Here is a 21,763-nt window from a genome sequence, read left to right as displayed (position 1 = left end):
TTGCTTGCTTGCTTGCTTGCTTCCTTCCTTCCTTCCTTCCTTGCTCCTTTCTTTCTTTTGCCAGTCCTGGGGCTTGAACTCAGGGTCTGGGCACTGTCCTTGAGCTTTCTCAAGGATAGCACTTTTGAGCCACAGCACCACTTTTGTGCCCGGGCTGGCTTTGAACCATGATCCTCAGATTTCAAGCGCCAGCCTCACTTCTACTTTTTATTTTTGTCGGTTGTGGTGCTTGAAGTCTGGGCCAGGGCCACTGTCCTTGAGCTCTTCAGCTCAAGGCCACCACCCCACCCCTTGCACCACAGCGCCATTTCCGACTTTCTGGTGGTTAATTGGAGATAAGAGTCTCACGTTATCTAGTGCCCGGGCTGGCTTTGAACCTCGACTCTCAGCTCTCAGCCTCCTGAGTAGCTAGGATTACAGGTGTGAGCCACTGCGCCTGGCATCTGTGAAATCTTTTCAAGTGTTGTCACCTAACCACCTTAATCTGGCGACGGAGTAATTTAGGGGGTTGAAAAGTCCCTTTTGTTGGCCTTCTTGGAGACCTTTTCCAGCTACCACTGGTCCTGATCTGTGTGTGTGTGGCGGGGGGGAGGGGCAGGGGGGGTCCTAAAGCAGAAGAATCCCTGGGCTTTCTGCAGTTTTGACCACTTTGCCATTTCCTTTCCGCCTAAGTAACATCGTCCCCAGTGAAGATCCCAAGCTGTCCCTCTGGGGTTCCTGCTATGCAGGAACTCCAGATGACCCCCACCCCTAGTCTTCCCTAATCTGTGGGGGGCGTAGGAGGGTGTGGGAGTCTGGCGGGAGGAGTTAGCTTGGCCATAATAGCATTGTGGGCTGGGTGGGACCTGGCAGGCCGGTTGCACGGTCCCCAGGACTTGGGGGTACTGCGGGAGCAAGGCCTGAGTTTCCGCCATGGTGCTGTGGGGGCCCCGCGGGCCGCCGGGCTAGGGCCGAGCGCGCGGCGCAGCCGGCTGGGGGAGCCAGCGCGGGAGCCTGGGGTGGCCAGGAGCGCTGGGGCTGCCCGGGCGGGGCGGAGGGCGCTGCGGCCTGGCCTGGCGGTGCGCACGGGGCCCCGCCGCCGGGCCGGGGACCGCCGCCAGGGAGCGCTGCGGGCTCCCGCTCGCCCGCCCCCCGGTAGGCGGGGCCGCGCTCTCCCCGCAGCCGCCGCCGCAGCCGCCGCCTGGGCCGCCCCGTGTCCCCGGTGGAGCCGCCGCCGCCGCCGCCGCGAGCTCGATGCGGACGGAGCCCGGGCCGGGCCATGGGGATCCTCAGCATCACGGACCAGGTCAGCCCTCCTGCCCTCCCCCGCTTCCTCTTTCCGCGGCCCGGCGCCGCCGCCACGCGAGCTCGGGGATGTGCGGCCTAGGTTGGGCCCGAGCCCGGGGCTCCCGCGGCTGCCGCCCCGCCCCACACCGCTCTCCCCTCACCGGATCGGGTTGTCCTTGGTAGCGGGGAGCCGGTGGGGGGGGGCGTCTGGCGGAGGCGCCGCGGGAATCCGCTGCAGCCTGGAACCCCCAAGGCGGAGCCCCTCCAGAGACGCCCCCCTTTAACCTGGGTGCCTCCCCACCCCCCACCCCCACCCCCGGTGCCGCTGTGGCTCCGGCTCGCTCGCTGAATGCCGGTGCTCCCTGCAGCCGCCCCTGGTCCAGGCCATCTTTAGCCGAGATGTGGAGGAAGTGCGTTCCCTCCTCTCGCAGAAGGAGAACATCAATGTGCTGGTGAGTTGGGAGCCGGGAGGATGGCGAGCCCAGAATCCGGGCTCCGGGTCCCCTCCCCATCAGTGGGGCGGCTCCGATGGCACGGGAGCCTCTGCTCTTCCTACCTCGGTAGGAGCCTGCTCTGCGTTTGGCGCTAGTAACGCTTGGAACACTGAGCAGCAGGGCTGGGGATGCTCAGAAACAGCGTTCTCTCCCGAACCTTCGGGGTCTGCAGCGCCCCCACCCCTCCTGGAAGGAGAAGGTGGCCGGTGGCCCGGACTCCACCCTTCTAAGGTGCTGGTCTTTGCTTCTCGATACTGGCATTTAGGACGCTGCAGAACCTATGGGAAAAGATTGTGAGGCAGAGCTAGGAGTTCTCAGACTTGAGCCGAGACCCTGAATAATTTCTCCCCACCACCGCTCCCCTTTTCTTCTATATTTCCAGGACCAAGAGAGACGAACCCCATTGCATGCTGCTGCCTACGTAGGCGATGTCCCCATCCTCCAGTTGCTACTGATGTCAGGTAAAAGAGAGGATCAGGAAAGGTGTGGCACCTAGAGAGGGGCAGAAAGAGAAATCTTTTTCATTTCCAAGAGATTTCTGGTGTTTGGGCCAGGCAGAGGGGTTCTAATCCATGCAGATTCCTGCCTGATCACTGGATTCCTTCCTTCTCCCTCTTCACCTCCCATCAAAATGGGATTGTGTCTCCCCACAGGTGCTAATGTCAATGCTAAGGACACACTGTGGCTGACCCCTCTTCATCGTGCTGCTGCCTCTCGAAATGAGGTATGAGCCTTCCACTTTCTTTCACCCCTCCCTAAGGGAGGAGCTGATGAAAGTGGGACTTAGGGGTTAGAAAATCTCAGTTCTCTGCCTCTACCGACTATTCTACTCTAGATGGGGAGGAGACCAGACCTAGGCTCCTCCCCTTCTATCCCTAGATCTGGCTGGTAAGGGGGGCTGAATGATGCCAGCTGATGTGACGTCAGGGAGAGCTTAACACTGGGCTGGCAGACTGCGGGGGCCCTGCTGCCAGGCCTGAGTGACTCATCCCTCCCTGGGGGGCCTCCTTGAGTCTGATACCCCTCTGGGCACTAAGATTTCTTTCCTCATAATGAAGAATAGCAGTAGTGATCTGTTGCATCCTGACCTGTCATGCAGCATGAACATTGACTGCACAGTGAGAGCCAAACATATCACATCAATGGGGTCCTGCATCCTAGTCCCATCAACCCCCGAGAGAGGGAAGATGAGGCTTCCTCTTGGAGTCTATCATGTCTTTGACTCCAGCTACCAGAGAGAGAGGGGAGACCAAAGGGAATGATTAGGAAGGACATTTTAGTCTGAGTTTTGGAGAGGACCCAGTATCTCTTTGCTTAAGGAGCTAATGGAAATGATTTTGGTGTCTATGGGAGGGCTAAGGAGGATACTTCGGGTGTTAATTTAGCAAGAACATTTCATTTTTCTTAGAACTAGGATTGGGATTTGTGGATCTCCTTAGGGTGGATATATTTGTGTGTAGATTTTTTTTTTTGGTGGGTCATGGGGCTTGAACTTGGCCTGGGGCTGTCCCTGAGCTCTTCAGCTCAAGGCTACCTCCCTACCCTTGGGCCTGGTTAGTGTCCCTGAGCTCTTCAGCTCTAGGCTATTACCCACCCTTGAGCCAAGCCCCACTTCTCATGTTCTAGAGGTTAACTAGAAATAAGAGCCTCAGGTGTTTTTGTGCCTGCTGGCTTTGAACCTTGATCCTCAGATCTCAGCTTCCTGAGTAGCTAGGATTACAGGCGTGAGCCACCATGCCCAGCTTGTGAGTGTAGATTTTTTTAAGATTGGAGAAGTGATACCTGTTGGCTTGAGGAAGAAGTGTCTGTTTTCCTCAAGAAAATAGAGATTTTAAGGTCTAAGGTGATCCAGAAAATGAGAAGTAGAGATGGAAAGGCTAGATATGCTAGGAAAATGCAGAAATTGTGCCAGGAGATTGAGGCCATATTTTACATATTGACCCTTTCCTCCTCCTGCCTCTTCTTGCTTTACCTCCTGTTTTAATTCTGTCTTCACTTTTGTCCCTGCCTATCCACAGAAGGTGCTGGGGCTGCTGCTGGCACATTCAGCTGATGTGAATGCCCGGGACAAGCTGTGGCAGACACCACTGCATGTGGCTGCTGCCAACCGGGCTACCAAGTGTGCTGAGGCTCTGGCACCCTTGCTGAGCAGTCTCAACGTGGCCGACAGGAGTGGGCGCAGTGCACTGCACCATGCAGTGCACAGTGGACATCTTGAGGTGAGGACCACTGCAATCCAGGCCCAGCCTTCCTTTTCCTTACCTTCCTATTCACTTTGTTTCGGCTTCTGGGCCAGTGGGCCTGGGGCAGAAGCAGCTCAGATGATTATATAAACACTTGGACCCAAACATAAATGAATAGTTACACCAGAATGACTTTTTTTGTTGTTGGTTTTGGTGCTGAATATTGAACCCAGGATTGAACAACATGCTGGACAAATGAATACTCTACCACTGAGCTATACTTTTAGTCCTTATTTTGAAATTGTTGATTTGAGCTGAGTGCTAGTAGCTCACTTCTGAGAATCATGATTCAAAACCAGCCCAGGTAGGCAAGTTTAACTCCAGTGAACCACTAAAAAGACAGAAATAGATCTGTGGCTCCAGTGGGGGAGCTTTAACCTTAAGTGAAAAAACTTAAGGGACATCACCTAGGCCCTGAATTTAAGCATCAAAAAAGAGAAAGGAAGGGCTGTAAGTTTGGTCTGGTGGTGGAGTGCTTGCCTAGCATTCACAAAGACCTCAATACTACGTGCATAGAAAAAAGCCGGAAGTGGTGCTGTGGTTCAAGTGGTAGAGTTCTAGCCTTGAGAAAGCCCGAGGACAGTGCTTAGGCCCTGAGTTCAAGGCCCAGGACTGGCAGAATTTTTTTTTTTTGGTAGTTCATGGGACTTGAACTCAGGGCCTGGGCATTGTCCCTGAGCTCTTCAGCTCAAGGCTGCTGCCCTACCCCTTGAGTCACAGCGCCATTTCTGGTTTTCTGGTGATTAACTGAATATAAAGAGTCTCACGGACTTTTTAGTGCTTAGGCTGGCTTTGAACTGTAATCCTCAGATCTCAGCCTTCTGAGTAGCTAGGCATGAGCCATTGTACCCTCTGAGAAAGAAATTCTTGACTTAGGTTTCAGGAGATTAATAAACCCTTTGAAGTTACCTGGCAATATCTATATACATGCCTTTTCCATGTCTTTTAATACATTTTCAAAGATAGGTAAGAGTTTAAGAATCACCAAAACATCTGAAGAGACTCTCATGGATTTTCTGTAAGCTTCCAGATCTATCTGGTGTTTTCTCCTTAGTGCCTGTTTCACTGTTTCTTCTACTCCACCAGATTGTTCTGTTTGGGAATGGCAGTATTGGAAAGCAAAACAAATTAGACTGCCTCTACCTTTCAGGAGATGAGAGGCCTCTGCCATGAAATAGGTTGAGGTTGTGAACCTGACTCTGTATTTTATATCCAATACAGACGGTGAACTTACTTCTCAACAAGGGAGCCAGCCTAAATGTCTGTGACAAAAAGGAACGGCAGCCTCTGCACTGGGCAGCTTTTCTGGGTGAGAGAGAGAAAAGTGTGTGTGTGTGTGTGTGTGTGTGTGTGTGTGTGTGTGTGTGTGTATGGAATTGGATCTATAGGATTTCCAGGGCAAGGCAAAAGGAGTTGCTGCCTTTAGAGGGTAGAGCTCAGGGTCTTTATTATCAGCCTTGCCTTACAACTGTCTTCTTTTCCTAGGACATTTGGAAGTCCTGAAACTGCTGGTGGCACGTGGAGCAGACCTCGGCTGTAAGGACCGAAAGGGCTATGGGCTGCTCCACACAGCTGCGGCCAGTGGTCAGATTGAAGTGGTGAAGTACCTGCTCCGGATGGGGGCTGAGGTCAGGGGGCTGGGGCTGGGGGCTCTGGGTGGGAGTTGGAAGGACAGAGTGTTGTAACAGCCTCTGGGTGTGGCTTTGGGAGGCTGTGGTAAGAGGGTTTGAATAAGGCTTATATGTTCTTTCGGGGTCTGAAACCTGAAGAGCCTGGGGCTGTCAGATTTCTGGGACTCTATGTATTGTTCCTTTTTTTTTCTTTCTTTTTTTTATTTTTTGCCAGTTCTGGGGCTTGAACTCAGGGCCTGAGCACTGTCCTTGGGCTTTCTCAAGGCTAGAGCTCTACCACTTGAGCCACAGCACCACTTCTGGCTTTTTCTATGTATGTGGTACTGAGGAATGGAGCATGCTAGGCAAACACTCTAACCAGTAGGCCACACTTTTTTTAACTTGCTATATTCTTATCTTCATTCCTGATCATGCAGATCGATGAGCCCAATGCTTTTGGAAACACAGCTTTGCACATCGCCTGCTACCTGGGCCAGGATGCTGTGGCTATTGAGCTGGTGAATGCTGGAGCCAATGTCAACCAGCCAAATGACAAGGGCTTTACGCCATTGCATGTGGCTGCAGTTTCCACCAATGGCGCTCTCTGCTTAGAGTTATTGGTCAACAACGGAGCTGACGTCAACTACCAGGTACTTGAAAGGATGAAGCGTAGACCAGTAGGGAGAGGGACCAGCTCTGTGGCTTCTGGCCATGTCTAAATAGCTCTCCTGGGGGGTTGTTCGCTTGATTCCTGGGGTGTTCAGATTTTACCAGGGACTTAGGAAAATGCTCATATGATCTTTCTGTCCTCAGGGAGGTGTCCTTGGACAGGGGAAATAGATCATTCTCTGTGTTCTGCAGTAGACTTACCTTGCCATGTTTCCACAGAGCAAAGAAGGGAAAAGTCCTCTGCATATGGCTGCCATCCATGGCCGTTTCACACGTTCCCAGATCCTCATCCAGAATGGTATGGACCCACAGATGTAATGCCTCATCTTCCTTCTCCCTCCTACCCCAGCTTTCCAGTCAAAATAATACATGTAGAAATGCTTAACTTGACCAAACTTAATAAGTACTCAAGTGGTAACTAGCTGGTGTAAATGGACTTAAGGCGTGTATCCCCGTCTCAGGTAGCGAGATTGATTGTGCCGACAAATTTGGGAACACGCCCCTGCATGTGGCTGCTCGCTATGGGCACGAGCTGCTCATCAGCACACTCATGACCAATGGCGCGGACACCGCCCGGTGAGTCCTTGTTCCACGCTTGGTTTGTATACACTATTCACCTCAAATGTAGTCACAGACAAGCTGCCCAAAGAAGCTTGGAGAGCCTCCTCCTGACTCCTTAGGTGGCAGTACACCACAGAAAAGAACTCTGTAACTAATCCATGCTTGACCCAAGGTTTGAACCCGTCAACTTCTTCCCAGGCGCGGCATCCATGACATGTTTCCCCTGCACTTAGCTGTCCTCTTTGGATTCTCTGACTGTTGCCGGAAGCTTCTTTCTTCAGGTATGAGCTGACTGGTCAGGGTAGAGCAGGTGATGAGGGAGCAGAGGGCTTCCCCCGTGTGCAGTGTGCAGTGTGCCCAAGGCTCTTGGAACTACCTGTAGTTATGCCCTCTGTAGGTCAGCTGTACAGCATCGTGTCTTCACTCAGCAATGAGCACGTGCTTTCTGCTGGGTTTGACATCAACACACCTGACAACCTTGGCCGTACCTGTCTTCATGCTGCTGCTTCCGGAGGGTGCGTTTTCTTCCCTACACCTTGAGAAGATGCACTGTGCAAGGGCCTGAGCTCTCCTTGCCACCCTGACTCTCTGCCCTTACACAATGAGATCAGTCCCAACAGAAAAGGCTGTCCAGTTCCATTCTTTGAGATCCCTGGGGCTGGAGTGGCTCCTGGAGGCTCTCACTCTTATCCCTCATCTTCCTTTTAGAAATGTTGAATGTCTTAATTTGCTGTTGAGCAGTGGAGCTGACCTGAGAAGGAGAGACAAATTTGGAAGGTAAGTCAGTATGCAGGGAAATGTCTGGTTTGAGGGGACAAATGGGAACAAGAGACTTGAGTGAAGACAGCATTATGTAGTAGCTTTTGACTGCACATCTGAGTCATTTAGCTCTTTCTCTGATTCCTCCACTCACTTTCACTTTTCTCCAGGACTCCACTGCACTATGCAGCTGCCAATGGTAGCTACCAGTGTGCCGTGACACTGGTGACTGCTGGGGCAGGTGTCAATGAGGCCGACTGTAAAGGCTGCTCTCCCCTCCACTATGCTGCGGCCTCTGACACTTACCGGAGGTGAGATTTCCTTTCTGTTCCTTCTTAACCCCCACACACCTCCCTCAACCCCCACACACCTCCCTGAGCCACCCTGACCTCTCCACTCCATTCCCAGAGCGGAACCCCACACTGCTTCCAGCCATGATGCTGAAGAGGACGAGCCACTGAAGGAGTCCCGTAGGAAGGAGGCTTTCTTGTGAGTACCAGAGAAGCTCCTGGGATGTGCCATTTCCATAGGGTCCTAGGTACTAAGGATAAGCAAACTGGGTTGGTTGGCAGGTTGGTATTGTAGTGGTGGGAGTGAAGCCTAGATTTTTGCCCATGCTGGCCAGGCAAGGTACTACTGAGCCATATTCCCAGCAAGTAGCAAACATAAAAGAATTACTCCAGGGCTGAGACTGTAGCACAGTAATAGAGCACAGACCTTGGGAATCAATCACCAATAGCAAAACAACACTATACACTGGGGTTTGGGACACAAATCTCATGAGTTCTAACCAGCCTGGACTACATAGTAAAGGCATGGCTCAAACAAAAATTAAATGTCTGCCTTTTAAAAATTAATCAGCAAGCCAGGTACTGGTGGCTTACTCCTGTAGGAAAGTAGAGAGGCTGAGATCTCAGAATTGCAGTTCAAAGCCAGCCCAAACAAGAAAGTCTGGTGAAACTTTTTTTATGGTGGGTCATGGGGCTTGAACTCTGCCTGGGCTCTGTCCTTGAGCTCTTCAGCTCAAGGGTACCGCCCTTCCAGGCATGAGTCACTGCACCAGGCTTAATTTGTGAGACTTTTTTTTTTTTTGCCAGTCCTGGGCTTGAGCTCAGGGCCTGAGCAATGTCCTTAGACTTTCTCAAGGCTAGAGCTCTACCACTTGAGCCGCAGCACCACTTCCGGCTTTTTTCTATGTATGTGGTACCAAGGAATCGAACCTGGGTCTTCATGCATGCTAGGCAAGCACTTTAACCACTAGGCCAAACTCCCGGCCAGTTTGTGAGACTTTTATCTGATATTAACTACCTAAAAAGCAAAAGTGAAGCTGTGAGCCAGCATGGTGGCTCACACCTGTAATCCTAGCTACTCGGGAGGCTGCGATCTGAGGATCAAGGCTCAAAGCCAGCCCAGGCACAAAAGGACCTGAGACTCCAATTAGCCTCTAGAAAATGGAAAGTGGGGCTTGGCTCCAGGGAACCCCCCCTTTCCCCCTTACCCAAAAAAAAAAAAAAGTGAAGCTAAGGTTCAAAGTGGTAGAGCTCTCCCCTACCTCCTTTTTTTTTTTTTTTTTTTTTGTCAGTCCTGGCTTGAACTCAGTGCCTGGGCATTGTTCCTGAGCTGCTTTTTTTGCTTAAGGCTAGCACTCTACCACTTGAGCTGCAGCAACATTTCTATTTATGTGGTACTGAGGAATCAAACCCAGGTCTTCATGCATGCTTGGCAGGCACTCTACCACTAAGCTACATTCCCAGCCCCAGAGCACTATCCTTGAGCAAAAAAAAAGAAAAAAAAAAAGCCCCAAGACAAAAAACAAACAAAGGCAAACCAAAAAAATCAGCTATTAGGAAAAGAAGGGGATCCTTGTACTTATTAAGTGGCTAATGGTGAGGAAAACTGGGTATGAGGTATATAGAAACTTTAAGACTGTTCTAAAATAAAGAAGGTTACATAAAACAAATAAATAACACATTAAAATCTTGCAAGCTTATAAATGTGACCTTTGAAAAAGTTGCTTAAAACTTTTTTTGGGGAGGGAGGGATCATAGGGCTTGAACTTGGCCTGGGTGCTGTCCCTAAGCTCTTCAGCTCAAGGCTACTACCCTACCCTTGAGCCATAGCCCCACTTTCTGTTTTCTAGTGATTAATTGGAGATAAGAGTCTCTCAGCTTTGGCTTTATATTGCCAGGCTTTGTATTGCCCAGGCTGGTTTGAGTACTGGTTTGAACCCAAATCCTCAGTTCTCAGCCTCCTGAGTAGCTAGGATTACAGGCTTGAGCCACTGCCTGGCTTAAAACTTTTCTGTGCCCAGTTTCCTCAGTCCTAGTAGTGATAAAAATTGTATCTAACTCTGAGGATTATTATGATAAAGTATTTAATATGTATAAAGTGGTTAGCACAGTGGTTGACAATAAGTGCTAAGTATCTTATTAGTTGTATTACAATGAGTAAGGGAGGAGAAGGACACCAAGAGATACAGAGAAAGCAACTCACTGGGAAGGACAGGAAAGGCCCCACAAAGAGGAGCATCTAGATTTGTAATGACAGATCTCACACAGACTGGAAGGAGCAGACCTTCTAGACAGGCTCAGCATGGCTGGAGGCAGCAGTGATAGGTGAGCTAGCAGATATCTGGCCACTGAATCCCGTGCCAGGCTCTCCAGGTGAGAGTCGAGAGGATACCATGGGGTGTTGAGCTGGTGACCCAGGGAAGACTTCTGGAAAGGAATGGGTGTGGAGCTGAGGTTGAATGGGCTGGAATTAAGAGTCCCCTAGGGCAAAGGATGGCCTTAGGGGCCCCCCTTGCCCCTCTCCTCTGGTCCTCTCCAGAGGAAGGCACCCTTGTGGTCTGGGGCTGTCCCTACCTCACAGTCTACCTCTGGCTTCCCAGCTGTCTGGAGTTCTTACTGGATAATGGTGCAGACCCCTCCCTGCGGGACAGGCAGGGCTACACAGCTGTGCACTATGCAGCCGCCTATGGCAACAGACAGAACCTCGAACTGGTATGTGCCGAGATCTGGTTTGGGAGGGTGCGGGCAGGACAGAAGGCCACAGTCTGCCTTTGGATCTGTGGTCCTGAAACCAAGGATGGTTGGATCAGGATGGTCCTTTGGTCTGGCAGTGTAGAGGATTACTGTGAGCAGGGCATAGGGCAATACTGTGGAAGTTCCAAGACATCAGTACCTCCTTTCCTGTTCATTGCAGCTCTTAGAAATGTCCTTTAACTGCCTGGAGGATGTGGAGAGCACCATTCCAGTCAGCCCTTTGCACTTAGCTGTGAGTTCCATGTCTTTTTCTCTCATCTTCCTTGAAACTACCTGCCCTGGGCCCACACAGTGGTACTAGCACTTGGGACACTTGTCTTTGCTTTTGCTTTCTTGTGGGGATGTGTGGCGCAGAGCAGGAAAAACGGCAGAAGGGCCCAAGGAGCTTGCAGATGTCTGGTGCCTTCCTGTGGGTTCCCTTCCCCACTCCCTACCCCCCAGCAATCAGAATGGGGATGACACGTCCCCCGCTGTATCCACTGGTTACCTGCACTACTCTAGGCCTACAACGGTCACTGTGAAGCCCTGAAGACACTGGCCGAGACGCTGGTGAATCTGGATGTAAGGGACCACAAGGGCCGGACCGCGCTCTTCCTGGCCACTGAGCGAGGCTCTACGGAGTGTGTGGAGGTGCTTACGGCCCATGGCGCCTCTGCCCTCATCAAGGAGCGAAAGCGCAAGTGGACACCCCTACACGCTGCTGGTTAGTGCCCGCCTCCGGCTCCAGCCTCCCCTTGCCACAACAGATCCCTCCTTATCGGTTAGGGCTGAAGGTGGGTTAGAGAAGGGACATGGAGACTTTACCTTGAAGAGCACTCCCTGCCCCAGGCCTTCCCACAATGTTAACTCTTGAGTTGTTCAGGATCAGTCTGTTCCTTCCTGACACTATCCTGACACAGGCCCCCTTTTCTCCCAGCTGCCTCTGGCCACACTGATTCCCTGCACTTGCTGATCGACAGTGGGGAACGAGCTGACATCACAGATGTCATGGATGCCTATGGACAGTGAGTGTGGGCCAGAGGTGGGGTGCGGCTTTTTTTCCACCTGGGTTGGATCCTCACCCTTTCCTCCGTCGCTTCTGTAGAACCCCACTGATGTTGGCCATCATGAATGGCCATGTGGACTGTGTACATCTGCTGCTAGAGAAAGGATCCACAGCCGATGCTGCTGACCTTCGGGGCCGCACTGCCCTCCACCGCGGGGTGAGTGGATCCCTGGTGTAGATTGCTCCAGCCAGGCCTCAGTGTGAGTACAGGACACTCCATCAATAGGGCATCAGAGTATCTGATTTCCCTGGTCTTACTGGGCTTTACTATGCTCACTTAATTGCTTGAGGATGAGTAACTGGCATTTCCAGCTAATTTCCTTAATGGCCCTGCTTTGTCATCACATGCAGCCACATGCTCACCTAGACTGTGCCCAAGATACCCTGCTGGCCCTGTCCCGTCAGAAGTGATGCCACCATCCACGTCTGTCTCCTTGCTCTCCTATCCTAAAGCTGTCTCCTCTTCTCCCACAGGATCTCTCTCCCTCCCTCTTTTTTTTCCTCTTTCCTCTTTCGGTTTGTGCTGGTACTGAAGCTTGATCTATAAGCCTTGAGCTCTTCTTGCTCAGCTTTTTTTTTTTTGGCCAGTCCTGGGGCTTGAACTCAGGGCCTGAGCACTATCTTTGGGTTTTCTCAAGGCTAGAATTCTACCACTTGAGCCACAGCACCACTTCTGCCTTTTCTATGTATGTGGTACCAAGGAATTGAATGTGGGTCTTCATGCATGCTAGGCAAGCACTATAACCACTAGGCCAAACTCCCCGTCCCTGCTCAGCGTATTCATTCAAAACTCAACCACTTGAGTCACATCTCCAGTTCCAGCTTTTTGCTGATTAGTTAGAAGAAGAACTTTGAGGACTTGGCTACCTGAATTGACTTGAAACTGTGATTCTCAAATCTCATCCCAGAGTATCTAGATTATAAGTATGAGCCAGATTCTTTTTACTTTTTTTTTTTTTTTGCCAGTCCCAGGTTTGAGCTCAGAGCCTGAGCACTGTCCTTTGGCTTTCTTAAAGCTAGAACTCTACTACTTGAGCTACAGCACCACTTCTTGCTTTATATATATATATATATATATATATATATATATATATATATATATATATATATATATATACACATATATATATATATGTATATATATGTATATATATGTATATGTATGTATATAATTGTAACCAATTAAAGAGTTACATTATATTCACCAGATAGAAGGTGTATTACTTCATATACATTGATACCCTTTCTCATGTTTTGGTCCCCATTTACTTCTTGCTTCTTCTGTGTATGTGGTACCAAGGAATCGAACCCAGGTTTTTGTGCATGCTAGACAAGCACTCTACCACTGGGCCAAACTCCTGGCCCCTCTCTTTAACTTTTCTTTTGTTTTTTTTTTTTTTTTGCCAGTCCTGGGGCTTGAACTCTGGGCCTGGGCGCCGTCCTTGACACTTTTTGCTCAAGGCTAGTGCTCTGCCACTTAATCCAAAGCTCTACTTCTGGCTTTTTCTATGTATGTTCAGTTCAAGGAATTAAACCCAGGGGTTCATGCATGCGAGGCAAGCACTCTACCACTAGGCTACCCTCTTGGCCCTCTTCCTTTTACTTTTTTTGTGCTAGTACCAGAGCTTAAACTCGGAGCCTGGGCACTGCCCCTTAGCTCTCTCACTCAGGGTTGGCATTCTGCCACTTGAACCGCAGCTCTACTTCTGGCTTTTTGGTGGTTAATTAGAGATCTCATAATCTTTATTGCCTCAGTTGTCTTCAAACCATGATCCTCAGATCTCAGTCTCTCTGATTAGCTAGGATTATAGGCATATGCCACCAGCGCCTGGCTCTTGTTTGTTTTTTGAGACAAAGTTTCATTGTGTTGCTTAAGCTGGCCCTGCACTTAAACTCAAGAGATTCTTCTGCCTTAGACGTCCAAGTAGCTAGAACTACAGGCCTGCCCAACTCTTTTTTTTTTTTTTTTGATCTCTCAGTCTCACTATTTGGTCTTTCACTCTAAGAGCTCTAGCATTTACTCTGACCAATCTGATGGTTGGCAGAGAGTTAGAAAGGAGCTACTTGCTTGCACTCACACACATACAGATTCTCTCTCTCTCTCTCTCTCTCTCTCTCTCTCTCTCTCTCTCTCTCTCTCTCTCTCTGCACTTTTTGTACTGGGGCTTGAATTCAGGGCCTCACACTCTTGTTTAGTTTTTGTGCTCACAGCTGTTGCTCTACCATTTGAGCTGTACCTCCAGTTCCAGCATTTTGCTGGCTACTTGGAAAGAATCTGTCATATTTTCTGTTCTAGCTGGTTTCAAACCTTGGTCCTCAAACCTTGATCTCAGCCTCCTGAGTAGCTAGGAATGCAGGCATGAGCCATCAATACCTGGCAAGTTGCTGATTGTAGAGACAATGATTAGAGCCCTGAATGTGGTTCTTGCTCCTAGATCATCTTCCCTCCCTCCCTAGCAACTGCCCAATAGAAAAGGAGTGGCTCCTCACCACTCCCTCCACCTGTCTCCTGCAGGCAGTGACTGGCTGTGAGGACTGCCTGGCTGCCCTGCTGGACCATGATGCATTTGTGCTGTGCCGAGACTTTAAGGGTCGCACACCCATTCACCTGGCCTCAGCCTGTGGCCACACTGCAGTCCTGAGGACCTTGCTGCAGGCTGCCCTTTCCACAGACCCCCTGGATGCTGGGGTGGATTACAGCGGATACTCACCCATGCACTGGGCCTCTTACACTGGTATGAGTGGGGCTTTGGCAGGTGCAGGGAGATGCGTGGGACATCGAGGAGAAAGGCAGGTTGTAGCAGAGCATCTGGAAGTGAAATGGAGCATCCAAGAGAGGACAGGACTGATGGAAGACCAGGCCTTTTCTCTTCATCACCAACCTTTCCTCCTCCTCCCCAGGACATGAAGATTGTCTGGAGTTGTTACTTGAACACAGCCCATTCTCATACCTGGAGGGAAACCCCTTCACTCCTTTGCACTGTGCAGTGTAAGCCTCTTCCTCTGCTCTCTCAGGGCACCGTGGCCTGGCTTATGGTTGGGAATACATCTCCTTTGCCCTTTCTGATGAGTCCTCCCTCTCCCCAGAATTAATAGCCAGGACAGCACCACAGAGATGCTGCTGGGAGCTCTGGGTGACAAGATTGTAAACAGCCGAGACGCCAAAGGACGGTGAGTAAAGGAGTGCTCCAGGAGCAGCCTGAGCTATCTCTGGCTTTGGCTTCCTGTCCATGTGGAAGACCCTTCCTTGACTGACCCCACCCTGCGTCCCCCCGCCCAGGACCCCCCTTCACGCCGCTGCCTTCGCGGATAATGTCTCTGGGCTCCGGATGCTGCTGCAGCATCAAGCTGAGGTGAACGCCACTGACTGCACTGGCCGCACTGCACTCATGACGGCGGCCGAGAACGGGCAGACCGCTGCTGTGGGTGTGTAGGGGCTCGGCTGTGGCAGGGAGGAATCTCCAGGGTGTTTGCAGAATAGGTCAGCCCTGTCTGCAAGGCTAGCAAGGGTTAGGCTTCAGGATGCAGGGACACAGCGGAAGCAGAGAGGAGGGGGGCAGCTAGGATGGCTGTTGCTCGGGAGAAGAGGGATCATCCTTTTGTCCTGTTTCTCTTGTAGAATTTCTGCTGTATCGAGGGAAGGCAGATCTGACTGTGCTGGATGAGAACAAGAACACTGCCCTCCACTTGGCTTGTAGCAAGGTACTGCAGGATGAGGGGGCATCGTGCAGGATGGGTCCTGCACCAGCAACCAAGGTTGCCCGGTCTATTTGATGACAGCACAGCGCTTGTCTGTCTGCCATCCTTTCCAGTCCTACGCTGTGGCCTGTCTTGATTCTACTTCATACATTTCCACTCTCTGTTCTTCTCCTTCAGGGCCATGAAAAATGTGCCCTCATGATCCTGGCAGAAACCCAAGACCTTGGCCTTATCAATGCCACCAACAGTGCGCTGCAGATGTGAGTGCCCAGGGAAGGGGGCTCCTGGCTGGGGGAGGCAGGTGGGTGAAGAAAACCGGAGCCCATGGTATTTATTCGGCATTCTCACCACCCACCTGAGGGTGGCAGGACTCTCTGGCATGCAGTTGATTTGGTGTTTCTTTTTTCACTTCCTTTCTTCCAAGGCCACTCCACATTGCTGCCCGGAACGGTCTAGCTTCTGTGGTGCAGGCCCTCCTGAGTCGTGGGGCCACTGTGCTGGCTGTGGATGAAGAAGGTGGGTGGGGTCTGGAGCCCCCGCCTCTCCCGGGTTTGGGGTCAGGGACATTCTACAGGAGGTGACTTCTTAACTTTGCTATAAATGAGATTTTCTTCCCAGGGGAACTCTTGAGAGCAGGGACCCAACACCAGTACTCTGAGTCTCCTAGGAACTAGGTCTGATGGAACGAGGTGTTGAGCCAGCAGGGTCAGAAAGACCTCCCACATACCCCCTGGTTGTTGTCCCCCTGTGCTGCCCTTTCCCTATACTCTGCCTGGCAGCCTTCCTGGGCCCCCACCACTGAGAGCTCAGGACCTAGGGAGGGGAGATGGGAACCCTGGGGCACAAGTGCCATGCCTCAGTTACTTCCCTTGGCCCTGCAGGTCACACCCCAGCACTGGCCTGCGCTCCCAACAAAGACGTGGCAGACTGCCTGGCCTTGATCCTTTCCACCATGAAGCCTTTCCCACCCAAGGACGCCGTCAGTCCTTTCAGCTTCAGCCTGCTCAAGAACTGCGGCATCGCAGCCGCCAAGACGGTGGGTGGCTGTGGCGCCTTGCCCCACGGGGCTTCCTGCCCCTACAGCCAGGAGCGGCACGGTGCCATTGGGTTAGATGGCTGCTACTCTGAGTAGCCCCCACCAGTGTCCCTCTCCCTGTGGGTGGCTTGATATTATTCTATTTATTTAGAAAAAGTCTACACATTTAGGGCACTTTAAAGGAGAACACGACTGGGTGGCGGGGCAGAGGGGGGGTAAGGAAGCACTGGGGAGCAGCTGCTCACCCCTTTGCCACACCATCCTGGCCTGGCAGGGGTCTGGGACCGACAGGGAGCACCCCAGGCCCTTGGTACCCCCAGGGCAACCCTTTCTGCCAAGTGTCCCAAAATGATTGCTAAATGCCTGGCTCCCTCTTCTCTCTTTGACTCCATCTCTCAGTTTCCCTCTCTGCTACCAGCTCCCCCTCCTCCTTCCTTCTGACTACCCTGTGTCCCCCTCCTTCCTGCCCCTACCGCCAGGCAGACCCCTCCTCTTCTTCCATACCCATCACTGCCTCCCTGCTCGGCTGGCCCCTCCATCCCCGCAGCAGTGAGAAGCCTTAATTTCTGGTACTGTGTGAGCACTCTGGGGTGTCCCCCTCCCCCTTCAGGGGCAGCTAGAGGATGAAGGGGGAGGGTACTTAGCACTGGGGCCTGGAACTTTTCCCCTACTCTTTCCCCTATCACCCCTAAAATTCAAATGCAAAACACTTGAAGCAGCAACTACTGTACCTGGGCCCCAATCCTGCACTCTCCCCTGGCTCCTCATATGCAAATCAAGGGCTGGTTCTGCCCCCACAGCCTGCCCCCACCTCCTGGCTCCTAACCTGGCCCCCTAACCACGCACTTTAACCTTGCTTCTTTCTTTTAGTTTCTTTTGGGAGAGCAGAGCCTGTGGCCATTCCCTCCCTGGCTCTCTTCTCCCTGAATTTTGAGGCTTGTCATGAATTTTTAAGTAAGCATTTTATTCTTTAGGGGAAGAAACAAATTAACCTTCTGCCCGTTTCCAAACCACAGCTCTAGTATGTCCTCTGTGTTTCAGGCATGTGCTTGCATGTGTGTGGAGGGAGGGACTGCATTCTTCCTCTTATGTCCCCAAGTCCCTGGCTTCCTCTAGGCCCTTTGTCTGCCTCCACCTTCCTTCATGTCGGAGAGTATACCCACTGCGCCAGTCACTCCTGATCTGAAGCCAAAGATGGTGGGAGGGGCAGGGGCAGACCAGGGACCCAGGCTGCTCGGTAGGAAAGCAGACCTTCCTCTATTGTGAGGAGAAAGTTCTGGTCAAGGGAGCTACAGGCAGACACTGGAGCTCAGTTCCCTGCCTCCCGGCAGAGGGGGGAAATAGGATTGAATAGGAGCTGCACTGATAAGATTCCTAGAACTTGTACCCCAAAAGCCAAACTGGGCTGGAGTGAGGAGGGGCAGTGTTTTCTCTAAATGTAGCATTGCGTCTGGCCCTGTTCCCTTCAGATGCCCTGTCTATCCATCTCCTTGGTGAGCCTCTGCCCCAATTTGGACCCACTCGCGTAGCCCAGCGTCCCTTCCTCACACTCAATACCTCAGCCAGGGGCCAAGACACAGAACTTGAATAGAGGTCCTGCCCTTCCATCCTGCAGTGCATCCTTGCCCAGTTTGGCTGTCATCAGTATTGTCCCTCAAGAACTGGACAGGCTTCGTTTACACAGTACAGGGTCTCCCCTGTGGGAGCCCTCAGCCCCTCTCCCCCAACCCAAGTTTGCTTTGTTCACATTCTTACCCCCTTTTCAGTTGTGTTCCCTGAATGTCTGCCACCCTTGCCATGGGTAAGCTGAGGGGAGAGGGGCTGTCCCAGGATCCTCCCTCCCAAACCCCTGCACCATACCTCATGCTGGTTCCCTGAAGCCTGGGGCATTTGTCCAAGTCCTTATTTCTTTTCATGGTCCTCTTTACCTGTGTCCTGCTTCTTCCAACCTTTACATCCTAAACCATTTCAAGGCTTCCAAATGACAATTATTGGTGAGAAGGATTGTGCAGCTTTTCATTTTAATTTTTGTTTTCAAAGCCAAAGGGCCTTGGATGCCCCTCTTGCCCGTCCCCTCACCCCCTCATACCTGTCCTCCCCTATACGACAATCAATGTGACCTCTCTTAAGGGCTGCTGCCCCCACCCCCAACCCTGCTGGTTCTGCAAAGCTTGTCCCCAACTTCAATTCTCTCTCGTAGATCCTCCCAGTTCCACCCCCTTCCCCTCATTTTGGTGCTGGGAATTAGGTGGTGGGGGGGCCAGGGAGCAGGGAGACAGGTCTTCCGGGAATGACTCGGGGTGGGGTAGGGAGGGTATCAGTCGTGTTCTCCTTTATCAATGCTTCGTGGTGACAGGAAAAGAGTATGAGTGTTTGTCAGGAGCCCCATTGTTTTGCTTTGCTAGATGAGATTTCTGGTGGCTGTTGGTACCCTGCTGTCCTGGGCATACCGTCATCAGTGCCCAGAAGATGGCAGGGAGTGAGTCCTCTGTCCCTCCTCACTGGCGTGGCTGTGAGGAACCCTGGAGGGCCAGCAGCCTCCTCTCCTTATGCCAAAGGAAATCCCACACCTCACTCCGGGCTCGGCCCTTAGTGTTTTCTGAAGCATCTTGACCATTCTCATGGCCACTGCATATTTATTTTAATGTTAAGAGTTTTTGTTTTGTTTTGTTTTTGTTTTTTAAACCTCTTTGACTTAAACGGGTGTGGAGAAGTAAAACAGGCAGAATGCCCCCCCAATCTTAAGGGGGTAGGGTGGGGAGGAAGCGCCTTCTTCCTTCCCTTCACCCTCCCCGTCTCCCCTCCCCACCGCAGCTCTAAAGCACTTGCTTCAAGTAATAAGCACTTTTATGAAAAGGCCTATTTTTAAGTGAGGACCCTGGGAGCAGCCCAGGTGCCCAGCAAAGGAGACAGAGCGAGGGCTACATAGGAGACAGGGAAACAGATGTGCGGATCAGAGGGCGAGATGACAAGAGCCAGTTTTTAAGTTTCTGATTTTGGGGGGGATGTTTCTGATTGGGCAGTGGCTTTGGCAAGCTTGTGTACTATCCTTCAGAAAACCGAATGGCACAAACTGTGGGTCCCACATGGCCCTACAGACCTGGGCCACTGCCACTGTCCAACTGAGACTGATGGGCCACCTCCCCCACCCCGTGGCCCCCTGAGCCATAGGACTGCTGAAAACCACTGAATGTACAGCCCAGGTTGGGGTGGGGAGCGGCCCCTGGGGGAGGTGCTGCTTTTGTTTGGTGCTGTGAGGGGTGGGAGAGATGAGACTGAGGGACTGCCACCCCACATAGACATGTGTTCCTCGGGGTGGAGGGGCTGAGGAGGGCTTGCCTCCCTCTCCAACCCCAGCCATGGCCCCTCTTCTTTCCTCACCCCTATCCGTTTTGACTGTAAGTCCAGCTCACCTTTGCCTTCAATATGTAACCAAAGGAAAACTCAATACTGTTTCCACCACTGTCTGCCCACCTGAGCACCTTCTTCCTCCCTGGATTTAGAAAGGGAGAAGAGGCTGGGGGTGGAGAGGGTGGGGTCAGAGAACGGTTCTACAACTGTACCCCTAAAACCTTCTCTGCGGTCTTGGAAGGGGTCCCGAGAGGTGGGGTGGGGCCGGGCTGGGAGGGCTGGGAGTAGGCACACTATCTTATGCACATGAGTGTTTTGTTTTATTTTTTTTTTTTTTGTCGAAATGACTCCGGTGACTGTGCTCCAGCGGGGAGGCCCCTTCCCTCTCAGCCATTTCTCCCCCTCTCCCCACACCCAGTGTTCATCCTCCACCTCCCCTTCCCACCGCAAAGGAAAATAGCCTTACAGACCCTAGCCCAGAAACCCTACTCCTGGGACAATGGATTGTGACCCCTTCCTACCCACCAAGTTCGAACCCTACCTTTTACAAAGGAGGGGTCAGGAGCAAAGCAGCTCCCTCCCCTCTGTGCTGGCTCCAGCCCTCTAGTCCTTGACCCAGGATGGGCAGGGGCAGAGGTTCGGAATCTTTGAGGACCAAGCCCAGTGGTCTGGGAAGAGGGAGATAGAGGGAAGGGTCTGACATGGGGACTCCCTCCTCCCGACTCAACCCCTAGAGAAGCGACCAAATCCCAGAGATGGGAGGGAGCTGGGGTGGGAGGGTCTGCTCTTTGAATTACTTGAAGGTACTGACTCTGAGGCTGCTGTTGCCCACGTAGGCATGAGGGGGACACTTGTTACTGCATTTGGGAGGGCAGAGGGTGGTGGGTGACAAGAGGATCCACCCTTGGCCCTCGCTCACTCCTGTAGGCCCTTTCCCTGGGGAGTTTGCAAGCCTGATGGCCCCAGGGAGGGTGGGGAGAGCCTTCCCTCCCATCTCCACCCTCACTCTGGGCACCCTCTCCAATTGCACTAAAGTAGCTGTTGTGCCAGTCTTACCCCATGCCAGGATGGGGTCTCTGCTTCCAGTCTTTTCCCTCCCGCCTCTGCTCCCATCCCGGACAATCTCCTTGTTCTGCTTGTATTCCTGGATAGCTCAGCTTTGTGTGTGTGCGTGTGCGCATGTGTGTATGTGAGTGAGTGTGTGTATGTGTGTGTTTGGGGGGTTAGGGTGGGTTCTAGCTGGAGTGGGTTTGGCAGAGGTTTGGGAAGAAGGGCTAGGAGAAAGATGGAAGATGAAGTCTCCTATTCCCCTTCCCCAATTCTAAGCCACAGAAGCCTGGGAGGGAGGGCGCCTACTCTCGCTGCCTGCCATGTGTCTTGCAGATGTGCCAAAATGGGGGTGGGCGGGGGGGGGAGGGTGCCTGGCAGAGCAGCCCCCAGGGTGGCTCTCTCAAAGCAATACAGTTCCCCTGCTGGGGAACGGCAAGACAGGGGAGAGGGTTGGGGTGGGAACTCCCCAGGTGTGGGGGGGCTCCCCATGTACAGCTGTGTATATTCAGGGGCGTTCTCTGTCTGGTACCCGCTGCGGGCATCTGTGTGTGTGTGAACCTCCCCTTCCCCATGCCCTGCATGACCTGTGATGCTGCAGACACCACCATCCTGTATGCAGGTGTGTGTTGGGGGGCACGGAGGGGCATGCTCCATGTCCTGTTTCACCCTCCACCCTGTGACCCATGTACTCGGTTGTAGGAAGTAAAGAGAACTGAGCACAATTCACTGGATTCTAGTGGAATCTTTCTCTAAGCAATCTCCCCGTTCCTGCCCTTCTCCCTTGTCCCAGACCCACCTGTGGTGCTAGTGTTGGGGTCGGGGATGTTCAATGCTGGTAGGCAGCAATAAAGGGCAGATTTGCCCAGATGCCTGCATCCCCAGGGTGCTGAGGGCTACAGGAAAAAGTGGGGACCTCGGTGCATTTGCCCCACTCCT

At 52.2% G+C, this 21,763-nt stretch overlaps 1 protein-coding gene across 1 annotated transcript; it reads left to right on the top strand.

Moving 5' to 3' along the window:
• The first annotated feature begins 1,189 nt into the window (after nucleotides 1-1,189).
• Nucleotides 1,190-21,170, top strand: Ankrd52 (ankyrin repeat domain 52). Its single transcript, XM_090327295.1, has 28 exons — nucleotides 1,190-1,285; nucleotides 1,635-1,718; nucleotides 2,143-2,221; nucleotides 2,414-2,484; nucleotides 3,779-3,979; nucleotides 5,225-5,312; nucleotides 5,489-5,631; nucleotides 6,051-6,263; nucleotides 6,502-6,580; nucleotides 6,744-6,858; nucleotides 7,042-7,124; nucleotides 7,241-7,358; nucleotides 7,552-7,620; nucleotides 7,773-7,913; nucleotides 8,011-8,091; nucleotides 10,493-10,604; nucleotides 10,807-10,878; nucleotides 11,148-11,349; nucleotides 11,563-11,650; nucleotides 11,731-11,848; nucleotides 14,207-14,426; nucleotides 14,593-14,680; nucleotides 14,779-14,862; nucleotides 14,972-15,117; nucleotides 15,311-15,393; nucleotides 15,568-15,650; nucleotides 15,815-15,906; nucleotides 16,272-21,170. The coding sequence occupies exons 1-28, from the start codon at nucleotides 1,259-1,261 to the stop codon at nucleotides 16,520-16,522; spliced, it is 3,231 nt and encodes a 1,076-aa protein (XP_090183421.1). The 5' UTR covers nucleotides 1,190-1,258; the 3' UTR covers nucleotides 16,523-21,170.
• Nucleotides 21,171-21,763: the final 593 nt, after the last annotated feature.

Source organism: Megascapheus bottae, chromosome 2, assembly GCF_031878675.1.
Source record: "Megascapheus bottae isolate mThoBot1 chromosome 2, mThoBot2.hap1, whole genome shotgun sequence".
In the NCBI taxonomy this organism is placed as follows: Eukaryota; Metazoa; Chordata; class Mammalia; order Rodentia; family Geomyidae; genus Megascapheus; species Megascapheus bottae.
The sequence above is the reverse complement of the archived record's forward strand: the minus strand, read 5'-3'. Positions and strand labels throughout refer to the sequence as shown.

Coding starts and splice junctions, on each gene's coding strand:
- Ankrd52 (XM_090327295.1), top strand. CDS start 1,259: ATGGGGATCCTCAGCATCACGGACCAG. Junction 10,879..11,147: donor TCAGCCCTTTGCACTTAGCT/GTGAGTTCCATG, acceptor GCACTACTCTAG/GCCTACAACGGTCACTGTGA. Junction 14,427..14,592: donor GCACTGGGCCTCTTACACTG/GTATGAGTGGGG, acceptor CCTCCTCCCCAG/GACATGAAGATTGTCTGGAG.